The 25,420-nt window shown below is 43.8% G+C and overlaps 1 protein-coding gene across 1 annotated transcript in view; it reads right to left on the reverse strand.

Annotated features, from left to right (window-relative positions):
* Positions 1-19,920, reverse strand: part of KCTD1 (potassium channel tetramerization domain containing 1) — a 197,095-nt gene extending 177,175 nt beyond the window's left edge. The window contains exon 1 of the mRNA XM_040354098.1: positions 19,780-19,920. Coding sequence (XP_040210032.1) covers positions 19,780-19,788 — 9 coding nt within the window. The 5' untranslated portion in view covers positions 19,789-19,920. The remainder of the gene's footprint in view (positions 1-19,779) is intronic.
* Between the last annotated feature and the right edge of the window lie 5,500 nt (positions 19,921-25,420).

Here is a 25,420-nt window from a genome sequence, read left to right on the forward strand (position 1 = left end):
GCGTGGCCCCCCCCCCCCCAGTTCCATACCAGGCCCTTCAGATCTGGGTTGGATTTGGAGGGGACCCCTCACACCAAAATTTAAAATGGCGTGGGGGCCCCCAGAAGTCCACACCAGACCCTTATCTGAGCATATAGCCTGGCAGGTCAGGAAAAGGAAGGGGACGAGCGAGCAGGAAGAAGACAGCGCGCAGGAGAGGAGGCATCGGCAGTGGCGGCGGCAGGAGAAGACAGCGGTGGGTGAGAAGGCACAGGGAGAGACGGCAGGAGAAGGCGGTGGCGGGAAGAGATGGCAGCTGAGAGGAAGGCACCGGGAGAAGACAGAGCTATTAATAAAGGAATTGTCAAAAACCGGATCTTGTTTTTTTGTTTCACTGCCTTTTTGCTGAATGGGTAGGGGTAGTATGTACCCGATACCTATTCACATGGGGGAGGGGATTACAATAAGCACTATATACAGCGCTTCTACGCTGCCCTAAAGATGCTGCTTGCAGGACTTTTTTTCCCCCTGTCCTGCAAGTGCACAGACCCAATGTAGAAGCACTTGGGCTTTCACACTGGGGTGGCATGAGAGGCAGTTTTCAGGTGCTTTACAGGCGCTATTTTTTAAAACGCTTGAAAATTGCCTCAGTTTGAAAGGGGTCTTATAGTACCATTAGTGCCCTCTAGTGGCTATACTGTGGTATGTTCGCCATTCGCACATTCTTGACTTGCAAAGAATTTAAAGCGGGAGTTCACCCGAAAAATTTTTTTTAACATAAGATTGATGCTCATTTTGTCTAGGGGAATCGGCTAGTTTTTTTTAAATCGAAGCAGTACTTACCGTTTTAGAGAGCGATCTTCTCCGTCGCTTCCGGGTATGGTCTTCGGAACTGGGCGTTCCTATTTGATTGACAGGCTTCTGACGGTCGCATACATCGCGTCACAAGTAGCCGAAAGAAGCCGAACGTTGGTGCGGCTCTATACGGCGCCTGCGCACCGACGTTCGGCTACTTTCGGAAAATCGTGACGCGATAGATGCGACCGTCGGAAGCCTGTCAATCAAATAGGAACGCCCAGTCCCGCAGCCCATACCCGGAAGCGGCGGAGAAAATCGCTCTCCAAAACGGTAAGTACTGCTTCGATTTTAAAAAAACTAGCCGATTCTCCTTGACAAAATGAGCATCAATCTCATGTTAAAAATTTTGTTTTCGGGTGAACCTCCACTTTAAAGCCTGAGAACATTTGATTTTGCCCAATTTGCACAAAACTAATTTATATGTAGTTTCAATGGATGATAAACACACCCCCATATACAGTATAAGTCTTGGGTAGAGGAATAAGGCTTATATTGAGTGTCAGGGTCAGGGTCATTATCTGGGTGTTCAGGTAGGGTACAAAAAAAATGAAAAATGTACCCTATTGCTTAATGGCCCTGTTATGAATATAAACAACAAATAGCACTCACTTTCGTGGGTTTTCTCACGCACGTCAGCGGTAGGTGAATTTATTTGTTTTATGGGGTTAAGGGCCATGGTAATGGTATAAAATCATACAGCTTAATGTATTAAAATTTTTTTTTTAACTATTTTGGCCAGATTTCATGTATTAGCAAAAAAATCATCAGATATCCATTAACATTTAACCCCCATGAGGGTCCTGAATAAAAACACAATTTAAATTTCACCTGAGGTGCCTCGTGATTGCATACTTTTAACGGATGCCGTAACTGAAAAAAGGTTGAAAAACTCTGAATTAGTACATAATACTTTACTATAGAGCTAGAATTATTCTGGCATAAATCGGATTGCTTTTCAGGTCATGTATAATACTATGAAATTTTAAAATGGATGTATGACAAATCCATAAAGAACCTGACACATACATACTGCACTTACATCTCTCTTATATCCAAATGCAGCTCTTCTATACTGGAACATTAGTCTAAACAAAAGATCACACTCCAACATTTTAGATGTAACAGGGCCCTCTAGAGTGAGAGAACATTCTGTCTTGTGCCCCAGGCACAATTAATACACCAAAGTTACTGCAGCAGATTTGAAAAAAGTGCAGCTTTCATTTCAGCAAGTCTATTCCATAGTGATTAAAAAATGAAAATCATGTATGTTAACATAAAAGCAGTTAATTAAGCACTTTCATCTTTCAAACGGCAAGCAGTAGGAAGAAAATCATTTTTTAACAAACAGAAATTATACTAATGAAAAATGCAACGAAATTCACACTTTAAACTCGAGGAGAAAAACTGGAAGATTTAAAAACGGGTATTTGGATAAACAATGTAGAATTATAATGAGGAATACACGATCACAGTCTCAGAAAAAATAAATAAAAAAATACCAGTGATCGAAAAAGAAAGCATGATATTAGAATTGGCTAGATGTGGAAATCATTCAATTTAAATAATGTTAAAGGGGTTGTAAAGGTACAATTTTTTTCCCCGAAATAGCTTCCTTTACCTTAGTGCAGTCCTCCTTCACTTACCTCATCCTTCCATTTTGCTTTTAAATGCCCTTATTTCTTCTGAGAAATCCTCACTTCCTGTTCTTCTGTCTGTAACTCCACACAGTAATGCAAGGCTTTCTCCCTGGTGTGGAGTGTTGTGCTCGACCCCTACCCTGGAATACAGGACAGTCAGGACGCCCACTAACACACAGCTCCTCCAACTATCTGCAACGTAGAGAGCATCCTGACTCTCCTGTTGTCCACGGGAGGGGGCGAGCACGACACTCCACACCAGGGAGAAAGCCTCGCATTACTGTGTGTAGTTACAGACAGAAGAACAGGAAGTGATGATTTCTCAGAAGAAATAAGGACATTTAAAAACAAAAATGGAAGGATGAGGTAAGTGAAGGAGGACTGCACTAAGGTAAAGAAAGCTATTTAGGAAAAGAAAATTGCACCTTTACAACCCCTTTGGCCGCGTACACACCATCGGTCCAAACCGATGAAAACGGACCGAAGTCCAGTTTCATCGGTCCAAACCGACCGTGTGTACGGCCCATTGGACTTTTGTCCTTCAGACCAAAGTTTTAGAACTTGCTTTAAAACCGAACCGATGGACGGCTGACCATAGGTCAAAACCGATGGTTAGTACAGAAAGCATCGGTTCAAAACCCACGCATGCTCAGAATCAAGTCGACGCATGCAACTTCGTTTTTTTCAGCACGTCGTGTGTTTTACGTCACCGCGTTCTGACCCGATCGGGTTTTGAACTGATGGTGTGTACGCACAGCAGACCATCGGTCTGCTTCAGCGGTGAACCAATGAAAATGGTCCGTCGGACCATTCTCATCGGATGGATTGACCGTGTGTACGCAGCCTTTAACCTTCTTTCATTGGGGGAAACGCTACACGCAGAGCTGGCCCTGACACCCTTTCAAATGCTGTGTCTGGGTCTTTTTCTACTTCATCTCTATGATGGCCACCACAGCCTATTAACACCAAGTATGGAGAAGCTTCTATTTCATCTCCTTTTAGACCTGCACAGAGAATGTACATTTCTCATTTTTTTCCATAAGGACTTGGCAATTAGAAATCATAGATTTTTTTGTTAGATAGGCCACTAAATGTAATATAATTGTAACTTATTTTTCAATAAGCATTAATGTATTCAAAACCTAGTTTCTGGGTATAACTTGTAACTATATACGTAGACTAGCAGCATGTTTGCTTGTTACACATGCAGACTTCTTGCTTACTAGACCTTAGTAGGACTGCCAGGGCCAGTGCTACCACTAGGCAAACTAGACAGCCGTCAAAACTAGGCAACATTATGTTTTTTATATCTATGCACAAATAATTTGCCCTTCATTTCTATTTTAAATTGAACAATTACTTAAAAGCGGAGTTCCACCCAAAAATGGAACTTCCGCTTTTTGGAATTCTCCCCCCCTCCGGTGTCACATTTGGCACCTTTCAGGGGGCAGGAGGGAGCAGATACCTGTGTAATCCAGGTATTTGCTCCCACTTCCGGGCATAGATCACCACGGTGACCTACGCCACGTCCGGTGCCTACTCCCCCCCCCCCCCGCTGTCTTCTGGGGGACACACATGTCCCAGAAGACAGCAGGGACCAGTGGGATCGCACAGCACGACTCGCGCATTCACAGTAGGGAAACCAGGAAGTGAAGCTGCAAGGTTTCACGTCCTGATTCCCTTACCGAAGATGGCAACGGCAGCACCTGAGAGCCAATGGAGAGATCGGCTTTGGGTAGTTTATGGGTATAACTTGTAACTATATGCGTAGACTACGCCACGTCCATTGCCTACTCCCCCTCGCTGTCTTCTGGGGGACACACGTGTCCCAGAAGACAGCAGAGACCAGTGGGATCGCACAGCTCGACTCGCGCATTCACAGTAGGGAAACCAGGAAGTAAAGCTGCAAGGCTTCACTTCCTGATTCCCTTACCGAAGATGGCAACGGCAGCACCCGAGAGCCAAGGGAGAGATCGGCTTTGGGTGCTGACATCGCGGGCGCCCAGGACAGGTAAGCGTCCATATATTAAAAGTCAGCAGCTGCAGTATTTGTAGCTGCTGACTTTTAATATATTTTTTTCTAGTTCTTGAAGTTCTCTCCTGATATGTTTTATCCTTCAGACCTTTCGCCATTTTTGTTACTTGTCTCTGCACTCGTTCTATCTTATCAATATCTTTCTGTAAGTGAGGTCTCCAGAACTGGACACAGTATTCTAAATGAGGCCTCATTAAAGGCCTCATAGGGGAATCAGGATCTCCTTCCTCCTGCTGCTGATCCCCCTAGTAATTCATCCTAGTATTGTATTCGCTTGTCCCACTGCCTGGTCACACTGTTTGCTAATTTTGCAATCATTTTTATTTATTTTTTGCAAATTGTGGATTATGCATGTAAGCTTTCTTTTACAATAATTAACTCAACAGCTGTAATAAACATATATTCCAGTTTCCACTAAAGCCCAGCTATAGATCCTCTGGGGAAGCTCTGTCTGCAATATTCACCTTCAATCCAGAGCTGCTCCTGGTAGTATCTTTTGTTTGCCACAAGATGTCTCCTGTCTTAAAGCGGGAGTTCACCCATACATTTTTTTTTACCCTTAGATGGATGCTCATTTTGTCTAGGGGAATCGGCTAGTTGTTTTAAAATCCGAGCAGTACTTACCGTTGTAGAGAGCAATCTTCTCCGCCGCTTCCGGGTATGGGTCTTCGGGACTGGGCGTTCCTTCTTGATTGACAGTCTTCCGACAGGCTTCCGACGGTCGCATCCATCGCGTCACGAGTAGCCGAAAGAAGCCGAACGTCGGTGCGGCTCTATACTGCACCTGCGCACCGACGTTCGGCTACTTTCGGAAAATCGTGACGCGATGGATGCGACCATCGGAAGCCTTTCGGAAGACTGTCAATCAAAATAAGAACGCCCAGTCCCGCCGCCCATACCCGGAAGCGGCGGAGAAGATCGCTCTCTAAAAAGGTAAGTACAGCTTCGATTTAAAAAAAACTAGCCGATTCCCCTAGACTAAATGAGCATCAATCTAAGGTTAAAAATAGCAATTTCCGGGTAAACCTCCACGTTAATGAATGTGAGTGCATGGCATTATGGTTTTCCCCCTGCACATATAGGCAGAAGGTAATAGTAATTTCCTGATAACTGACCACCATTGGGTCAGCCAGAAGACATCAGAAAAAGGTAAGTAAAAAAAGAATAAAAAAAAAAAGCATACAATACCACTGGGGGTGGGGGAGTTGCGTTGGGGGAGCCTTTTTTATTCACAAAAAGGTTTTCATCTTTGTACTGGGGAAATGTTATATGATCAGGTTGGATACAAATGATACAATTCCTGAAGTTGTTCTTTAAATAAAACCCCAGCTTGTTTATAGCTACTGTTGGTCTCATTAACAACATTGACACTGAAATCAATGGGATTTGAAAGCTGCCTAGAAGAAAATATTGTGGTTATGGATTGTTCTTTTACACAGGCGTCAAAAAAACAGAAAGGCAACACTAACTGCTGTGAAGGTAAAAGTGTTCATTTTGAATTTGCTGAAACAACCCAAGCATATTTGCCAGTATCGCTTCTTTGCCAAACGCTTGATTGAAGCCTGGACAAAATGTTTTGGGGAAAAATGTATGCCAAGTTTGTCAGTACTAAAAAAATGTTAAGACTTTATCAGAAGTTGGCTTGAAAGTTAGAAGTCATGGAAATAATTGCGCTACCCACACAAACTGCCCTATGGTGAGGGGGGTGGAGTTCAATGGGATGGAGATTTGGGGGTAGATTCAGATAGATTTGCGGATCTTTAGATCTGCATAATCTATCTGATTTACGATCCGCCGGCGCAAGTTTTAGAGGCTAGTGCTGTATTTAGAAAGCACTTACCTCAATACTTGCGGCGGCGTATCGTAAATCCCCCGGCGGAATTCAAATTCCGCGGCTAGGGGGAGTTTACTATTTAAATCACGCGCGTCCCCGCGCCGATCTAACTGCGCCAATGCGCCGCCGGCTAAATTTCCCAGTGTGCATTGCTCCAAATGACGTCGCTAGGACGTCATTGGTTTCGGCGTGAGCGTAACTTGCGTTCAGCCGTATTCTGAATCGACTTACGCAAACGACGTAAAAATTCAAAACTCGGCGCGGGAACGACGGCCATACTTAACATAGGATACCCCTCACATAGCAGGGGTAACTATACGCCAGAAAAAGCCGAACGCAAGCGACGTAAAAAAAAAAGCGTACAAAAAACAAAACGCCACCTAGCGGCCAGTGGGAGATTGCAGCCTAAGATCCGACGGTGTAAGTCACTTACACCTGTCGGATCTTAGGGAGATCTATGCGGAACCTGATTCTATGAATCAGCCGCATAGATCCGACCGTCGCAACTCAGAGATACGACGGCGTATCAGGAGATACGCCGTCGTATCTCTCTCTGAATTCGGGCCAATGATCCAACGGAAGGTGTAAATTTATAGAAAGTGTGGGAAAAAAAACTGAATTTTTTTAAAGTGGTTTTGGTGTGCTGTTCTGTAAAGGCTGCCCCCCTCTCCCTTTTTAGCACAAATCTTCTCCATCACAACCCCCCCACCCAGAAAAAAACTTCTTACACTTCCACCACAAGCCCCTTTCTTCCAATTACCTGCTCTAGTAAAAATTATCTTCCCCTGAAAATACCCCAGCATAAAATCCCCAAATAAACCCTTTCAGTACAAATCCTTCTCCCTATAGGCACACACCACCCACATAAAATCCATCTCCCCTTCTAACGTACCCCCCCCCCCCATTCCTCTTTCCAGCATAAATCCTCTTCTTCTCCTAGCACAATACCTCTTCCTCCCCAAAAATGTCCCCCTCTTGTAAAAATGATCATCCCCTGAGCACAAATCCACTTCTTCCACCTCTCAGCTCCCCCTCCCTGCAACACAAATCAAACGCAAATCCCTCCTCCCAATCCCTCCTTTTTGCACAATCTAGACAACCAGGGGGTCTAGAGCAGACTTTTTCAACCACTGTGCCAGGCATCTTGGGGGGCCTTCAGGTTTCATCAGGGGTGCCTTGGCAAAATGCCTACAAATTGCCCAAAAATTGTATATAAGCTAGCAGGTGGACCAAGCCTGCCTTTTTAGTTACACAAAGTCACAAGCTTTTATTGTGCACAATTGCAACCTTCCAGCCATCGGTGTCTTAACAACTAATGACATCATCAATTGATAAGGATTACGTCAGGTGCCTGCATGGCATCTTGGTTTGCCCACCTCCTGTCCCTCTCCATTAGCAATGGGCTTACATTACCCGAGTGAGCAAGAGAAATATGGCACTACTAGTCAAGTACCACTGTGCAAAGGTGTATATGCTTTGGAAGAATATGTCACGTTGGGTGTCCTGCATGTGTGGATGTTGCTATGTTACATAAAACTATTATGCCTCGTTTCCACTGAGCGGAACGGTTCGGGTCGGTACAGTTTGGAACGGTTAGAATGGTCCGGTCTATTCTGGTGAGCATTTCCACTGCAAGTCGGACCGTCAGGGGCCATACAGGGTTTAGAAAAAATGCCTAGTGTGTCCACCAATCATTGGAATGTATTGTATCTCCGCCCTAACCGAACCGTTCCATTTTCTATGGCCCAACATCTGAAGCAGGACCCAGAATGGTGCGGTACGGGGCGGTTTTATGGCACACTTTCATAATGAAAACACCCAAAATAGCGTACCATTCCGAACTGATCCGCTCAGTGGAAACGAGACATTAGTTTCATTTTTTAAATTTTAGAATGGGGTGCCTCGAGATTGTACATATTTTTAAAGGGTGTCTTGACTGACAAAAGGTTGAGAAACACTTCTGGGAGTCCGGCCGTGACGTCACCGCGGGGCTCCCTCCTCATCCTCCTCCCCTGGCCGCCAGGCTAATAGGAGAGAGGAGCGGGCCTCGCGCATGCGCAGTATAGTGTAGCCGTAAGGCTACACTGCCGGGTTCCCTTACCCGCAATGGCGACGGCAGCATCCGACAGCTGATGGAAAACATCAGCTGCGGTGCCGACTTTGAGGGATTGCAGGACAGGTAAGTCTACATTTATTAAAAGTCAACAGCTGCAGTATGTAACACCCCTTTAACAAAAGTGATGAAAGTGAGAATCAGATGGCACTGCTGAGAGTAATCTGTGGAGGAGCAGGTGGTCTCAGTCTGTTGCTGGGCATCGTTCTCATACATTTCTACCTACACACGCAGTTGATAGGTGACTGGCACTAACAACCGTACTGGGTGCCTCCCTGCTCCACATTATAACAGTGTGCCCGGGTCTTGTGTCCCTTCTGCCCTATCCTTGTCCCAGCCCTGATCCCACAAGATCCTTCCCAACCAGACATCAGCATTCTTTTGCTAGGAAAGAAATCAAGGTATTAATGTTCATATGAGGCACGGGGACAAGTGGAATTCTGTAGTCCAGCAGGCAGGACTGATAATGCTGTTTAGGCACTATGCTGTATGTTCAAACAAGATCAGAGAAGCACTGTTTTTTAAAGGGATAATACATGGGGGAATGTACATTTTTTTAGAGAGGTGTACTTCATAAGTTTTTTTAATTTTGCCCTAACGTGTACACTGCAAGCAAGACTGTTGGCACTATAAGGTAGACAGATGGCACCAGGAATATCAGTAAGGGCATGGCGGGAGCTTATCAGCTGGTGAGTGGTAGTACATTGTAGAGAACAGAACAGAAGTGATGTTGGAAACTGTTTCATATACTATACTGTGAAGATGAGGCATCCTAAAGGAGGATAACACTGTCATCTAAGGCTGACCACAGACAATAGGAAATGTTTGCTAATCCAGGCATCAATGGTTGGATCAGGAAACATTTGCAAGCTTAAAAACTACTTTACAACCACTTCCAGCATGCCTTGGGTGAATTAGAGAGCAAAATTGATTGTTGAATTCAAACTTGCATGCTTGTTAAAAAATATTTTGTTAGAAAGAGTTCTCTGTAGTAGTGCAGTCAGATCCTATACAGCTTCTTGCATAAACAGTAGGAGAATCTTCTCTCTGCAGCCTGATATGTGTTTCTTCATCTTTTTTTTTTTTTACTATATCATCAATCAGGTTTAAACTTCCAAGGGGAGGTTTGATCTGAAGGTAGCTTGTAAACCATCTCATTAACTAACACATTGAGAAATCTTGCTCCCTGTAAGTGATGCAGCCTGTAGTGGGTGTGTTTGTGTGTATTACAGAAAGCCAAGTATATAATTGGTTCCCAGGTGACCTGATTAATAAAAAAAGGGATTAAATAGACAGGTTCTCTTTAGCTACGTCTAGACAAAACTTGAGCACCGGACAAATGGCAGTACTTTTGGTAAGCATTTAAAAGCTGTAATGTCAATGCTAACAGGATTATACCTTAAACAGAACTCTATGAAACTATATTAAAGTGGTTGTAAACCCCTAAAATGAAAAATGAACAAAGTATATCCTATAAAGTGCATCTGTCTCAACCCAAAGTGTGATATCTGTCTGCTCTGTCATTCCTCTGCTATCTGCACTTCTGAAAATCTATGCCAACACCAAGCAATGTTTGGAGACGTTCCCCATTCCCCCCAGAAAACAGCATGTGATTGACAGCCTCAGCTGTGCATGTTTCCCTATGAGACTCTGTAAAGGAGGGGGGGCACCTTCACTCCTTTCTGGTGGAGACTACACTTAGCGCTCTGCTCTATGTGGGGTGTGATCAGTAGTGTATTTAGGTTTTGTGCTGCCCTAGGCCTGACTAAACTTGTGCACCCCCTAATTTAAATATGATGCACCCCTTCCTGTCAAGGCCACACCCTTTGCTGTTTAAGACCCGCCCTGAAATTTTTGAGTGGGGACACTAGTTTGGAGGGCCTGGGGGCAATGGATTTCCTTAATTTGCATAGATTTCCTCTCACTTCCTGTTTGGCTATGGGGCAGAAAGTGAAGGGAAATCTCTGCAATAGGACAGGGATGGTAATAAGTAAACTGACAGGGGTTATAACCCTCCCTTACTCTATCCAAAATAAATAAATAATTGTGTTGCCCAGGGTTCTACTTTAAGCACAAATTTCTGATAATTTTATGGAGAGGACAAAGAATATATAACAATGCCAGAGGGTGGAGCAGAAACATATAGCACAGTGAGGAAGGTTTGTGGTCCAAGATGTTAGGACAGTCAAAATTATAAGCGGCGCCCCCCCCCCCCCCACAGTTATGGAATGCCAGCCGCTTGCATACCAAAAGCAGTGCAGCGATTTATGGGGCGCTAGACTGATTTGCCTAACAGTGTAGCGCAAGCCGGCGGGGACTCTTTTCGGACTGTCCCCCTGCAAAGTGCTGCCCTAGGCCTGGGGCTTGTTGGCCTAGGCCAGGATACAGCGTTGGGTGTGATATCAGATCCCCACCCCCTGCTTTTGGAAGCTCAGAAATGTTCGGAAATTCTTTAATTAAAGATTTAACGAAAATATACACAATACAACCTATTCCATAATGTCAAGGTCCTCTACAGTTTTAAAAATTATGTATAAAAAATTAAGTCTGGACTGCAGTATCCACCCCCCTACTATTAAACACCTAAATAAATTCTGGTGCAACCAACTGCCTTCAGGTGGTGGACAGAGATGCTCTCTAGTTATGTCTAGACAAAAACAGAATCATCGAACAAATGGCAGGTATTCAAAAACTTTACTGTCAGTGTTGACTGGATTGTACCTTAACCATACCTCTCTATTGATTTTAAAAACCTAGAAAATAGAAATAATGTTATGAAAGAATTAAAGAAAATTTGCAAATAAAATTGTATTATCAAGGTGTTCAAAAACATAGATATTTCATGCTGGAAATCTGTAAAGCCTGTGATTGCCTCTGGAATCAGAAACAGCCAACGGCTATGATATGTTTGCCTGCAGGAAATGAGTAAACTGCGGGTATATCTATGGGTTGATGAAGATGCCTTCCCTTATGTATCAACACAACCTGCTATCTATCTATCCTTTCTCACTTCTCCCTCTGAGGACTTCTTGTTTATTTGCACATACTCCTGACAACCTCAGGGAAGCCCTCGGAAAAAAGGCATGGTCTAACCAAGTAGGAAAAGCAACACTTTAATTATAAACATGCACACCTTCTTTAAAGTGAACATGTACTTTGGCAAAACCAGGAAAAGTAACAGATGTGCTTTATTGGAAGCACGGTAGGCTGGCTTTACCCACATTATGACCCAAGAGACCTGTATTGTGTGCCACTCAGGCTCACTGAAGATGGTATGAATCCTTAAATTCCCTCGATGGGAGTGCTGGTAAGGAGGGAGCCCGTCCCACCTCCTAAGATAGCTCAGTATGAAGGAAGATGTCCCAGTGACTGAACATCCATATCGTTCCAAGTAGCAAGTGGCAACCTCAGCCTGGACTCGCGTTTCGATCCGCCCCTTGGAGCTTAGTCATGGGGATGGAGATCCCAGGCACGTGGGGGAGTTTTTATGCATCACCCGCTGTCACATTTAGTATATTTTAACCCCGGTGTGAATGGACCCAATTTTTTTTGGTGCAACCAACTGTTGCTTAATTAGTTAAGTGGAGTCCACCAGTGTGTATTAAAACTTTCAAATACACATGCAGGAAACAGATCAAAAGAAATTACACTGTGATGACCAAGAAGCTATCAAAACGTGCCTGGTATAAACTTCTACACAAACACTAGGGGAACAAATCTCAAACTGTAACAGCTCTGCTGTAGCAGCCAGGGAATGACAACTCTGAAACCGGAAGTCATGAAATCATTGTTGCTTCCAACTTAGTCACAGAGGAGATTGAGAAACAGATATTCCTCCATCTTCTTAGGCCTCGTATACACGACCGGACTGGTCCGCGGACCAGTTTCCGCGGACATGTCCGACCGTGTGTAGGGCCTAGCGGACAGTTTTCCAGGCCTAGCGGACAGGTTTCCAGTGGACAAAAGTTTCTTAGCATGCTAAGAAACTTGTCCGCTGGAAACATGTCCGATGGTTAGTACGACTCATCGGACATGTTCGCTGGTTATGACGTATAACCAGCGGCCCGAAATCCCGCGCATGCGTCGAATTGATTCGACGCATGCGTGGAAGGATTGAACTCGCGTGTTAGAGAACGTCGGTGTCTTATACGTCACCGCGTTCTCTGTCCGCGGGGATTTTGGTCTGATGGTGTGTACACACATCAGACCAAAAGCTCCGCAGACCGTTTTCATCGGACATGTCTGCTCGTGTGTACAAGGCCTAAGTGTTTAACCAGCCTGGCCTTTTACTATGGTTCTGACCTCCTCGGAGGAACGGGAGAGCCTGGGAACCACTGCGGTCATTAGCTTGTTATAACAACTTGCTGAAAGGATGTTTATATACGTACGGCGCTCATCAAGTGGTTAAACATTCCCAAGAACTTTGTTAAATCTGTTATATGTTATATGTTAAACAAAAAAAAAAAGATTATTGCACAAACGTCTGAAGGAGGCGCCTACCAAAATGTTCCTTTATTTCATGTCCCAAAGCCACAACAGTAATGCCCCGTACACACGTGCAGGATTTCTGTCGGGAATCCCGAGGGGAAAGCCGAGAACCTGCTCGGTCAGTCTTTCCCCTACACACGAGAGGTTTTCCCCGACAGGAAAACTGCGATGGAGCTTTGGTCGGGAATCCCGGCCGTGTGTGTATGCTCCATCACAGTTTGTCCCATAGGAAAACTGCCAAAAAACACTGGGCAAAAGTCTGTCGGTTTTCCCGGCGGGAAAAAAGAGAGCTGGTTCTCTTTTTTTGTCTGGTGGTTTTTGGGCAGTTTTCCCATCGGAAAAACTGCGAGGAGCATACACACGGCCAGGATTCCCAGCCAAAAGCTCTCCTCGCAGTTTTCCCATCAGGAGAACCGGCCGTGTGTACGAAGCTTAAGTGAGAGGAATTTTTTTCAAAGTGGAACAAATCCCTCATAGTCACCAGAACCAGTGTTCCTATTGGAAGATTTCCCGGCTATCCCTATTCTCGTGGCCATTCAAATTTTGGGATTTTCTCTCACGTTTGGTAATAATGGTCATCAGGACATATACGGTAGAGAGGATGAATCTCCCTAATATTGACACAGACCACAAAAAAAACCTGGCAGGGGATCTAATCCCTCTCCACTCTATTCAAAACTAAAAATAATGTTTGCCTTTAGGGTATACTTTAATCCCTATTATAGGGTTTTTATTGTTCTCTGTATCCCTGTTGCAGAAATGTCACCTAACTTCTAACCTCTGTCATTGGAACAAGAAGTGAGGTTAAGGAGGGAGCATTAAAACCTGACAAAGGGTCTTAACCTTCTATACACTAGCCAAAACAGCAACAAAAAAACTAGTGTCTGTAGTCTCACTTTCAATATAGGTTACATGGAATAAATGCTCAAATGTCCGATTTCAAGGATACTGAACATTTTTCCCATTATGAGCTTTATGATACGGCCACATCAGAAGATCAGCACAACGTTCTGTATGACAAGACTCGAATGTTTGGGCTTCAAATCTAAAGAATGGCAGTTGTCATGAGTTTTAGAAACAGTATGCTAAAGGTAGCATTTTGTTTTTAGTGTGTAATCTGAAAAGATTACATTGTAACAATAAATGTAACAATAGCACACTGAGTTTATAAATAGTGGAGACACAGTGTAGTATATAATGCCTGATAAACCTTGGTGACCATTGCCTGGGTACAGATCTCATACAGATTTATATGTCACCTCCTATTGCCGTTCCTATAACATATGCACTTTTAAGTCACGGTGTGATCTGTACTCATTGGTGTAAATTGGCTGATCACACAAATGAAAAAGCCACAAATAACCCTTGGCATTGTTACCGGCCATTTTCCTTTATGTATTGAATTCCATCAAGTAATTAAACCCCCACTCCAGGCAAGAAAATAAAATAAAAAATTCTGTGCAACCTCCCTGCCCATACATGGATCGAAATTCGGCCGGTCACTGCTAAACCAGCCACATTTTGATCCATGTACGGCTTGCTTTATTCTAAGTGAGCCTTACAAACCCATCCAGTGTGACCAGGGTGCACCTACCTAGCCTAGGTGATTGTGGGGTCTATTTATCAATGTTTTCCCTTAAAGTGGTTGTATAGTGTTTTTTTTTTTTACTTTACCTTTACGGTTTAGGAGATATTCCCCTCGCAATGAGCCGCTGACTGCAGCGGTGCATGCGCACAGGGGATTCTCGGCTAAAGGCCCGGCAGACGCCGGACCTTGCAGAAAATAAGTCTCCCACGCGTGTGCGCGGGAGTGATGACATCGCGGCTCCAGCCACTCACAGCGCTGGAGCCTCGATACCCAGAAGACACACCAAGGCAACATGTCAGCTACCAGGTGAGTTACCAATGCCTTGTTCTAAGGTAAGTATTTCATAATGAGCTAGTATGCGGTGCATACTAGCTCATTATGCCTTTTGCCTTACAGGTAACAAAAAAATAAAACATTTTGACTATACAACCGTTTTAAAGTGTTACTAAACCCAGGGCCCTGCATTCACTATATTTGGTCTCCCACAGTACACAGAACATGGAAATGCAGCAGTATACTTCTATTAGTGTCTGGCCTAGCACTGGTTAAAGTGTGTAGGAGGAGTTATCATTTTTCCTCTGACTGTCCTGTGAGGCTGCATGACCCCTAACCATCTGTCTGGACAGTGCTGATTGGCTGTGTGTACCCTCCAAAAAAAACAACAAAAAAAACTCTTTAGCAATACACACCAAACTGAGAAATTTCAGAGTGCCTCCAAAGGCTATGAATGTGAATGTACAATACACAGTATCTCACAAAAGTGAGGACACCTCTCACATTTTTGTAAATATTTATTATATCTTTTCATGTAAAGTAGTGGGTGTACAGCTTGTATAACAGTGTCTATTTTCTATCCCCCTTAAAATAACTCAACACACAACCATTAATGTCTAAACCGTTGGCAACAAAAGTGAGTACACCCCTAAGTGAAAATGTCAGAAATTGGTCCCAATTAGCCATTTTCCCTTGTTGCTCTAAATAAAGATGGCATAGGATATACGAAGATTGCCAAGACCCTGAAACTGAGCTGCAGCATGGTAGGGGATGGGGGGTATTTATGCTGTGGGGATTTAGGGGATGGAGGGCACAAAGACTTGTGCTGGGAGGGGGGTTTCATCAGGGGGGCCAATTTGTACTGGGAGATAAGGGGATTTATGCATAGGGGGTAAGCATACCGATTAGTGCCCAATTTTTATTTGGGGGGGGGGGATTTTTTCTGATGCATTTTGCTCATACCCCGGTACTGGGGTGATTCTATGTATTCTGAAAGACCATGACAACATTATATAAGCGAAACAAACATATAGTACAGAGATAAGAAAACACAAACTGTAAATACAAATACATAAATAAATAAATAACTTTAATAGAAGGAGATATGATTGTGTCCCATGCTATAGAAACATTATGTTTACATACACTGATACAAACAGACAACTTGTGATGAAAGCACCTGATTTTAGATACCTACACATAGTAGTTTCACCTTGACCACTTGCCGGCCATCTAACTTAAATATAAGGTGGCAAGGTGGCACTGCCGCGCTGGATCACGTACCTAGTATGTGATCCGACACTTCTGGGTTGGGGGCGTGCTGCCGGTGGCCCGCTCCCTCCGTGATTATACACAGCCAGAGCTGATCGATATCAACCCGCACCTGCCAATCATCCAGCAAAGAGGCAGAACGACAGTCTTCCTAAGTAAACAAGGCAGATCATTGTTCTGTCAGTAGGGAAGGCTTGGATCCTGTGCTCCGGCAAAGCAGGGACATGGATCTATGCCTTTCTCTAGTAAAAGCACCTTGTACGCTGTAAAAAAAACACTGGCTAGTCACACAGTTAAGCCTTGGATTGCCCCTGATGTTAACCCCTTCCCAGCCAGTGTCAATAGTACAGTGACAGTGCAGATTTTTAGCACTGATCACTGCATTAGTGTCACTGGTCCCCCATTGCAATATCGCAGTTACGCTATAAGTCGCTGATTGCTGCCATTACTAGTAAAAAAAAAAATATCCCATCATTTCATTTATGTACAGCGTTGCATGACAGTGCAATTGTCAGGTAAAGTAACTGTATTTGTAGTGTGCTGTATTGCAAAAAATGGCTGACCATGAAGGAGGGGGGGGGGTCAACCTTCCGAAGGGCAAGCGGAATGGGGCATGGCAGACGTAATGGTGTGATTCTATATATTATGAAAAATGCTGCAGACCATGACATCATTACAGAGGAGGGGAGATGATTTCTTTTGGTGGGGGGCATTTGTGCTGGGGGGATTTTGGGGGTGGAGGGGCCAAAGATTTGTGCTGGTAGACAAGAGTTTATCAGGGGGGGCGATTTGTACTGGAAGGAGGTGGAATTTATGCTTAGGTGGTAAGCATGCAGATTAGTACCCATTTTTTTTTTTTGTGGTGGAGCATTGGTGCTGGGAGCATTTAGGGGATGGAAGGGCCAAAGATGTGTGCTGGGAATTTCATCAGGGCAGGCGATTTGTACTGCGAGGAGAGGGAATTTGTGCTTAGGGGGTATGTATGCAGATTAGTGCCCATTTTTTTTGTGGTGGGGCATTTGTGCTGGAGGGGAATTTAGGGGTTGGAGGGGCAAAATATTTGTGCTGGGGGGCCGATTTGTACTGAGAAGAGAGGGAATTTGTGCTTAGGGGGTATGCACACAGACTTTTTATTTGGGGGGTGAGGGTGGCTGATACATAATGCTCATACCCTAGCAAAAAAATAGTCATGAAGGGGCTAAATCTTCCAGAGGGCAAGTGGACTTGGCATGGGGCAGATGTAATGTGGGTGATTCTATGTATTCTGAAAGATGTTACAGATCATGACAACATTATATAAGACAGTGATGACGAACCTTAGCATCCCAGATGTTTGGGAACTACATTTCCCATGATGCTCACCTACACTGCAGTGTAGGTGAGCATCATGGGAAATATAGTTCCAAAACATCTGGGGTGCCAAGGTTCGCCATCACTAATATAAGAGAAACAAATAGTACAGAGATTATAAAACACAAACTGTAAATACAAATAAATTAAAAAACTTTAATGCTTAGGGGGTAAGCACACAGATTAGTGCCCATTTTTTATTTGGTGGTGGTGGGGGGGGGGGGGTTGCTGATGCTGATTTTGCTCATACCCCAGTACTGGGGTAATTCTATGTATTCTAAAAGATGCTGCAAACCGTGACAACATTATATAAGTGAAACAAACAAATAGAACAGAGATCATAAAACACAAACAAATAAATAAATAAAAAAACTTTAATGCTTAGGCCCCTTTCACACTGCGGCGGGAGGTGCGGTGGCGGCGCTATACCGTTGCAATAACCGCGGAATTGCGGCTGTATTCGCCCGCTAGCGGTGTGGTTTTAACCCCCGCTAGCGGCCGAAAAAGGGTTAATACCTCCCGCAATGCACCTCTGCAGAGGCGCATTGCTGGCGGTATAGCCGCGGTGTCCCATTGTTTTCAATGGGAAGGAGCGGTAAACACACCGCTCCAAAGATGCTGCTAGCAGGACTTTTGGAGCGGTCCCGCCAGCACATCCCCTCATAGTGAAAGCAGGAGGTTTTCAGGCGGTAGTTAGGTGCTAAAACGCCTAAAAAACTCCTCAGTGTGAAAAGTCTTCTTAGGGGGTAAGCATACAGATTAGTGCCCAATTTTTATTTGGTGAGAGGGGGAGGGGTATATTTCCTGATGCATTTTGCTCATATCCTGGTACTGGGTTAATTCTATATATTCTGAAAGATGCTGCAGACCGTGACAACATTATATAAGCGAAAACAAACAAATAGTACAGAGATCATAAAACACAAACTGTAAACACAAATAAATAAATAAAAAACTTTAATAGAAGGAGATATGATTGTGTCCCATGCTATAGCAACATTATGTTTACATACACTGATACAAACGGACAATTGGGATGACAGCAACTCATTCTGGATACCTACACACAGTAGTTTCTCCTTAATAATTATACATATATATATATATATATATATATATATATATATATATATATATATATATGTGTGAATATATATATATATATATATATATGTATGTGTGTGTGTGTGCGCGTGTATGTATACATGTGTGTGTGTATATGTATGTACCGTATTTATCGGCGTATAACACGCACCCTAACTTTAAGAGGGACGTTTCAGGAAAAAAACTTTCCAACTCCCCCTGCGTATAACACGCAGGCACAGTTTACCCTCTATTTTGAGGGTAAAAAAGTGAGGGTTATATGCCAATAAATACAGTATGTATATATATATATATATATATATATATATATATATATATATATATGTGTGCGTGTGTATATATATATATATATATATATATATATATATATACACACGAACACACACACATAGATATGTGTAAATATATAAATATGTGTGTGTGAGTGTGTGTGTATATATATATATATATAAATATGTGTGTGAGTATATACATATATATATACTGTACAGCTAATTAAGAAAAAAGGCGACCCAGGAAAGAACTCCCATCCCCTGCAAGTTGAACACACAGATGCCAGGCAGACAGGGCACTGCCATGACTTTGATGTATCTCCCAGCAGACAGGCACCCACCGCCCTCTACAGTCCCCTGCAGGAAGTGCAGCCTCCATTCCCCCCATACACACACATACACACACACACACACACACAGGCGGCCCGTCGGTGTTGTCTGGTCTGCGGTGAAATGTAATAAAGACGGCCATTAACCCTTTGTAGGGAGGAGGGGGGCCGCCAGCACACCTCCCCGGAAGAGCCGTCCAGCCGCCTGCCAACAGGGAAAAGCCCCCTTTATACCCCCCGGGCACAATCTGCAGCAAGACAATGGCGTCCTTCAGAGAAAGAGATGAGAGGCTAGAGGTGAGATGGGAGGAGGAAAGTTGGAGAGCTGTTCCAGCACAGACATCGGCCACACACACACACACAGACAGCATGGATCTGATAGACACAACACAGCGATCACAGCACCGGACATCATCCCACCATGACTCCAGATCGGTCCCCCCGACCCCTCCAATCCCGACACACACACACACCGATCGCTGCCTTTCCCCATCTGAGTGCAGCAAGGAAGTGCTGACGATGAAAGGAGAGGAGGAAAAAAAAAAAAGAAGATTATCCAGGAACCTGGCACATGCGTAAAAGCAAGTTGCGCCCTAAAGTCCCCAGCCATAGCAAATAATAGCAAAGCTGAAAGCGTCAGATCTTACCTGAAACATGAAAAAGCCAAAGTGTGGGCTGCCAACTTCCCCCTTTCTCTCCTTTATTTTCTGCCCTCTTTTATTTCTTTCTCTTCCTCCTGATTTCTTCTAGCGATCTGCTCTGCTCGCTACACCAGAGAGAAATGCAATAGCTTGGCTAAGGTAGAGAGAACAAAATACAGAGAATAGTTGCTCCAGGGCTTTGAAACCCCTCAAGGCAAGGATCAGGATACAATTAGCTCATGCCTCTACCTCCAAGTCTAAATCAATCTCCAGAATAAAAATGAAATGAAATTAGCCTGGCTCACCAGCAGATAGACCCCTTTCTTTTCTTTTTTCTTTTTTGACAATATGACATATAGATATATATATCTTTTTTTTATGTTGTTTAGCATGTAGCATGTATTGTTCCTGCTTTTATTTCCTCTCTCACAGTCTCCAGCCTCCAACTTGCTTATTACTCTCCTCTTGCACAGAAAAGCTGATTTTAATCGTTGTGATTAGTTTTGATGTAAGGTTTCCCCAGGCGATTTCTGCAAATGGATGGAGTGTTTCTTGCCAGAAGAGAGAAAAGCAGCAGATGATGATAATTATAAGGATTGTTGGTTGTTTCTTTTTTTTTTATTATTTGTATTTAGATGTACGCGTCTCTCGTTCCGCTTGCCCAAAGTTGACCTGACATTGTCACCGGACTAAGGTCGTGCAACTTGTTGATAAGGATCACCCGCTGTCTCATCAAGGCAAGTGTGACGGTTTGGCACGTTTCACCATATATATTTATTTATATAGATATATAGATATCCATTTTTTATTCCTCTGGCTTGGTGACGTATAGAAAAATAAGCACAAGGAAGCTGATTTACCCCAATCAAGTCTGAATCGCTGCCTCGGGCTAAGGCACAAACTCATTTCAAATGTTCAACCATGCAGAATTACAAAAGAGATTGAAGAAGTTCCATGCATTTTGTCCTGATTATTTCCGAACATCAAAAAATATCAGGGGATACGTACACATCAATACTGGTAGAGATTACAGTGAAGCTAAGTTTTCCTGAAGACAAGGCATGCTTCTTTGTACTGAAACCTTCCAATGCTGGGCTGAATATACTGCAGGCTTTTATGCCACTCGGAATCTGCCATCCAATACCCATATTGAGAGAAGTATTTAGGCAAGCTGGGCGTATGACAAAAAAAAAATGGCCATGAAAGAGACCCTGGGCCAGATTCACGTAGCCCGGGCGCAGCGTAACGTAACCGATTTATGTTACACCGCCGCAAATTTTCTGTCTAAGTGCCCGATCCACAAAGCACTTATCTGGAAATTTGCGGCGGTGTATCGTAAATCCGTCCAGCACAAGGCGGGCCAATTCAAATGGGGCGGGTACCATTTAAATTAGGCGGACATACTGCGCATGCTCCCGACGCAAATTTCCCGACGTGCTTTGCGCGAAATTACGACGTGCCAACGTTTTGTAAATCGCAACGTGAAAAAAAGACTTGCGCCGGGAAAAAGTTTTTTTTTTTAAAATATTCAAAAGCGACGCGGGAAAGACGGGTATACTTTTACATGGTGGAGTAATTTTCCACTTTGTAAAAGGTGCCCTATCTTTGCAACGGCAAACTAACACTCGCGGCGACGTAACGACGGGAAAAAGCTTCGTGGATCGCCGTAACTCCTAATTTGCATACCCGACGCTGGTTTACGACACAAACTCCCCCCAGCGGCGGCCGCGGTACTGCATCCTAAGATCCGACAGTGTAAAACTATTACACCTGTCGGATCTTAGGGATATCTATGCGTAACTGATTCTATGAATCAGTCGCATAGATAGAAACAGGGATACAACGGCGTATCAGGAGAAATGCAGTCGTATCCCTTTTGTGAATCTGGCCCCCTGTAGCCAGATCATTTATTTCAACAAAGATCTTCCTAAAAGATTTATTTGGTCATTTAATGCATTTGAAAGATTTTGTTAACAGTGGTCTCCAAACTGTTGCTCAATGGCCCTTTGCTTGCCTTTATCTGGCCCTTGGGGCACTATTTTAATTTACTGATACCAACAATGGGACATACTTCCCCCTCACTGACACCAATGAAGGGGCAGAATTCCCCCCAATGATAGTTCCTGAACAACTGGAGGGCCAAAGTTTGGAGACCTCTGACATAGACGATGGGGCACAATTCCTCCCAATGACACCAACAATGGAACTTAATGACAATATCGATGGGGCATGATTCCTCCCAATGACACAAAGAATGGTGCCGAATGACAATATCGATGGGGCATGATTCCTCCCAATGACACCAAGAATGGAGCCTAATGACAATATCGATGGGGCATGATTCCCCTCAATGACAGCAACGATAGGGCACAATTCCTCTCACGGCACCAAAGATGGGGCACTATTTCTCCCACTGATACCAAAGATGAGGCATTGTTTATTCCCACTGATGTCAGGACCTTTTCTACTTGCAATGGCCACAGTCTGGCCCTCCTTAAAGCGGGGGTTCACCCTAAAAACACATTTCTAACATTAGAGCCAGCATACTAAGGAAATTTACTGTATGCAGGTCTTTTTTTTTTTTCCTCCGTACATACCATTATATTCTGATTTTATCCAGGGCTTCCGGGTTCTAATGACTGCGGGACTGGGCGTTCCTATCCCTGCCTCAGGGTTCTGATGACTGCAGGACTGGGCGTTCCTATTCTTGGATTACATGATTGACGGCTTGTGAAACAGTTCCCCTGTCGCACAACGCGCTTCACCAGATTTCCGGAAATAGCCGAGCTGCGAGTCGGCACTATACGGCGCCCTTCGCAGTCAGCTCTACACGGCGGGCGCAGCTGCGACTCGCAGCTCGGCTATTTCCGGAACCAGTCATCAGAACCCGGAAGCCCTGGACAAAAAACAATATAACAATGGTATGTACTGAGAAAAAAAATGACCTGCATACAGTAAATATCCTTAGTATGCTGGATGTAATGTTAACATTTTTTTTTGGGTGAACCCCCGCTTTAAGGTAAGTCTGAAGGACAGTTAAATGGCCCTTTATTTACAAAGTTCAGAGACCCCTGCTGTAGAAGTCTTTGTGTACAATTGCAAAAGCTTTCAGACTAATGCTGGGCTCCACCATTTTGGATGTGATGTCAGCAGCCCCTCATCCTCTTGGCTCCAGCATATCCCTTACTTGGATGGTGGCTAAGAGTACCAGTATATAGAAGGTCTCTTTCATGCAGAAGCACCTGGTGAACTGTTCTCTTGCCCCAGTAGGCTCCAAGATGTCTCTCAAGTGACACTCTATAACAGGGGTCTATAAAATTTCTAAAAAAAGGGTTAGTTTACTGTCCTTCGGACTTTGGGGGGCCGGACTGTGGCCAGTGTGAGTAAAAAAACTCCCTTACGTTAATGGGAGTAAAAAATACCCCATCTTTGGATTAGTGGGAGGAATGGTGCCCTGTTTTTGCTATCAGGGGAGGGAATAGAGTCTCATTATTAATATTAGGGGAGGGAATCGTGCCCCATTGTTAATAATGCCTCTTCCTTAAAGTGGATGTAAACCCACTCTCATCCTTTCTAAACTACTGCCATAGTTCTTATCTATAAGGATATACATGCCTCCTGCATGTATCCTTACCTGTCTTACCCCTCTGTCTGTTATAAGAACTGAAAAACTGCAGATTCTGTGGGTGGATCTGTTGTCTGGAGCTCTGTGGGTGGAGTCGTGATGTCAGTAGACTCCACACCCTCCTCTACACTCCCCTTGTCAACATGCATTTTTTCCTGTGTATTCCTTACACTAAATTCTGCTATGATCACAAACATCCAGTCTAAATCCAGAAAAAGTAACCACATGACTTCAGAAAGGGAGTGGGGGTGGGAATTAAAAAATAATACCTGTCTCCAGGCTTGTGCATGAGATATGTAAATAACCTGTCACTCACAGCAAGGGGGCGGAACGGACTAAGGTTTTTCTCTGTAAGTCCGTTTTATTTCACTGATCAATAAAAGAGGATTTCTCAGAGCTGGATTAACTCTGTGTGGCAAAGCTGGGCACAGATGATAGGAAATCTTATACTTTATATTGTGACATAAAAAAAAAAAGTTTTCGGGTTTACATTCACTTTAAGCTTAGTACACACAATAAGATTATTGGACAGATGGTCGTCTGTTTTTTTTTTTTGCATGCTAGTCTCCATATCGAAAACGATTAGGTTATTAAAGTACAAAAATTCTCATACGACAAAATAAAAGTTTGCAAGTGATGTAATGTATTCCTATTGTATTTTTGGATGACAACTGTACTGATTAAATGAAAATCGTACAATCTGGTATCGTAAAGAAAAATATTTGTGTTTGTCCTTTGGAAAATTTCGGACAAAAGCTGTGTACTAACGCTCAGATTATTGTACAATCGCTTGGAAAGCAGTATTTTTTGTTCTATATTCTGATCGTGTGTACAGGGCTTTAGTGTCAGTGGCAGGAATTATGCCTTGTAAACCAAAACCCATATGATGGGTGAATGCAGACATTCATAGATGTATATAAGTGGACTTAAAGGTATAAGACAGAGATGCTTTGTATTTATCAGTCTATATTGAGGTGGAACACGCTTTTCTCTGGAGATCAATGGAGAAGAACGCTGCCACTGGCGGAATACTCAACAGCCCACCTTTGTAAAAGTTTCTCTGTTACTAAGGCCGCGTACACACGATCAGTCCATCAGATGAGAACGGTCCGAAGGACCGTTTTCATCGGTTCACCGCTGAAGCAGACTGATGGTCTGAGGTGCGTACACACCATTGTTTTAAAAAAAAACGATCGGGTCAGAACGCGATGACGTAAAACACACGACGTGCTGAAAAAAACTGTGTTTAATGCTTCCAAGCATGCGTCGATTTGATTCTGAGCATGCGCGAGTTTTGAACTGATGCTTTTGTGTACTAACCATCGGTTTTGACCTATCGGTCAGCCGTCCATCGGTTCGATTTTAAAGCAAGTTCTCTTTTTTTGGACCGAAGGACAAAAGACAGATGGGGCGTATACACGTGCGATTTTTGACCGATGAAACTGAACTTCAGTCCGTTTTCATCGGTTTGGACCGACCATGTGTATGAGGCCTAAGAGTGACATAACAGGAACAGTGATTGTATAACAGATTTTTAAATAGAACAATAAAGTACAGAAAGATGGTTGAAACATACTTGTAACGCAATAGAGAAGCATACCGCCCCTGACGGTATACTCAGCCCACCTCTGCAAACATTGCTCTGTGCACTAAGGATAACATAACAGTAATCATGTAGTGGATTTTACATGAAACATTAGAGGATACGTTCACATTTGTAACATGTTACACCTTTATTTGGGGTGTAACATGTTACAGTTCAGCACCTCCGCCCCCCCAGGATCTTATTCCTGCACCCGCTGTCACAATTTATAAACAGGCCCACGCAGCTCCATCATTCACTCACTGAATGAACTACAAGTATCGTCAGCCATTGCAGCAGACGAACAACGAGTGCGCTGTTTGGGTTCCTTTAGGTCACCATGTAGGGTAGATGGGGTGGTTGGTCATCATGTCCTTCACATTTCCCTCCTCGTTGGGCGCCAAGCAAGGGTCACATGAGAGGTCCGCCCCTGGGTGGGT

The sequence above is a fragment of the Rana temporaria genome, chromosome 5 (genome assembly GCF_905171775.1).
Source record: "Rana temporaria chromosome 5, aRanTem1.1, whole genome shotgun sequence".
NCBI classification, from domain to species: Eukaryota; Metazoa; Chordata; class Amphibia; order Anura; family Ranidae; genus Rana; species Rana temporaria.